General features: G+C 39.4%; 1 protein-coding gene across 2 annotated transcripts in view; it reads left to right on the forward strand.

Annotated features, from left to right (window-relative positions):
* The window catches only part of LOC106870509 (MFS-type transporter SLC18B1), a 72,736-nt gene extending 71,958 nt beyond the window's left edge, over window positions 1-778 (forward strand). For both annotated transcript variants that reach the window (XM_014916622.2, XM_014916623.2), the window contains exon 10: window positions 678-778. In XM_014916622.2, coding sequence (XP_014772108.1) covers window positions 678-770 — 93 coding nt within the window. In that variant the 3' untranslated portion in view covers window positions 771-778. The remainder of the gene's footprint in view (window positions 1-677) is intronic.
* Window positions 779-1,616: the final 838 nt, after the last annotated feature.

A 1,616-nucleotide genomic window follows, 5' to 3' on the forward strand; every position in this document is an offset into this window, starting at 1 on the left:
TAAGAAAAGTTTCTGCCAGGATCAAATACTGAACACACAGAACAACCGTTGGCTTGCTGTTTCTCCAAAATATGTATGGAGTGTGATAAAAATCAAACATCCAGTTAGCATCATGGTGTTTGCAGTGATTGCTAGTGATGGCGATGTTATGCCTCCATTCATCTTCCCACACGGCCTCAGACCCAACACAGAGGCCTACATCAAGTGCCTGGAGGAGGTAGTGCTCTCCTGGGTCAAGAGGGTGGCTGCAGGAAGACCCTATGTCTGGCAACAGGACTCTGCACCATGCCACACAAGTAGAAGGACCCAGTCACAGCTGTCAGACAATTTCTGCAACCACATCACAATTTTGAATTCTTTGCAATCAAATTTGAATCCTTTGTCATCAAATTTGAATTCTTTGCAATCAAATTTGAATTTTTTGCCATCAAACTTGAATCCTTTGCCATCAAATTTGAATTCTTTGCAATCAAATTTGAATTTTTTGCCATCAAATTTGAATTCTTTGCAATCAATTTTGATGGCAAAGAATCCAAACTAGATCGAAAACATCTATATTACAAAATATTACAATATACATATTGCTCTATATATTACAAAATAACGAAATCTAAGCTCCATTTCTCAACTACTTGCTCTTATGTGTATGTTACTTTTCTTTTCTACCCCTCTTCCAGAAACAGACGAATATTATTATTGTTTTGGGGACATTCTTACTGGCCATCTGCAATCTATTTATTGGACCAGCACCATTCTTAAATATCCCATAGTGAGTATGATTTCATTGTCATCTCTGTCGTCATCATCATCACCATCATCATCATCGTCATCATCATCATTGTTTAAAATCCGTCTTCCATGCTGGCATGGGTTGGATGGTTTGACAGGGGCCGCCAGGCAGAAGACTGCATCAGACTCCTGTGTCTGTTCTGGGGAGGTTTTTATGGCTGGATGCCCTTCCTAACACCAACCACCCTACAGAGTGGACTGAGTGATCTTTATGTGGCACCAGACCCAGCAGGGTCCACCAAGTAACTTGCAAGATGAGGAATTTATGAGAGGGGAGGGGGGCATTGGAAGAGGTGATGTTGTGTCAGATGATGTAAGGTTGGAGTATAACAGAGAGGCAGAAAATATGTATATATATATATATATATATATATATATATATATATATATATATATATATATATATATATATATATATATATATATATGTATATATATTCTTTGGCTGTGGCCATGCTGGAGCACCGCCTTTTATTGAGCTAATCAACCCCAGGACTTATTCTTTGTAAGTCTAGTACTTATTCTATCGGTCTCTTTTGCTGAACCACTAAGTGACGGGGATGTAAACACACCAGCATCAGTTGTCAAGTGATGTTGGTGGGACAAACACAGACACACAAACATATATATAAACACATATATGCGACAAGCTTCTTTCAGTTTCCGTCTACCAGATCCACTCAAGGCTTTTGTCAGCCCGAGGTTATAGTAGAAGACACTTGCCCAAGGTGCCACGCAGTGGGACTGAATCCAGAACCATGTGGTTGGTAAGCAAGCTACTTACCACACAGCCACTCCTGCGCCTATATATATATATATATATATAT

Source organism: Octopus bimaculoides, chromosome 23, assembly GCF_001194135.2.
Source record: "Octopus bimaculoides isolate UCB-OBI-ISO-001 chromosome 23, ASM119413v2, whole genome shotgun sequence".
Classification (NCBI taxonomy): Eukaryota; Metazoa; Mollusca; class Cephalopoda; order Octopoda; family Octopodidae; genus Octopus; species Octopus bimaculoides.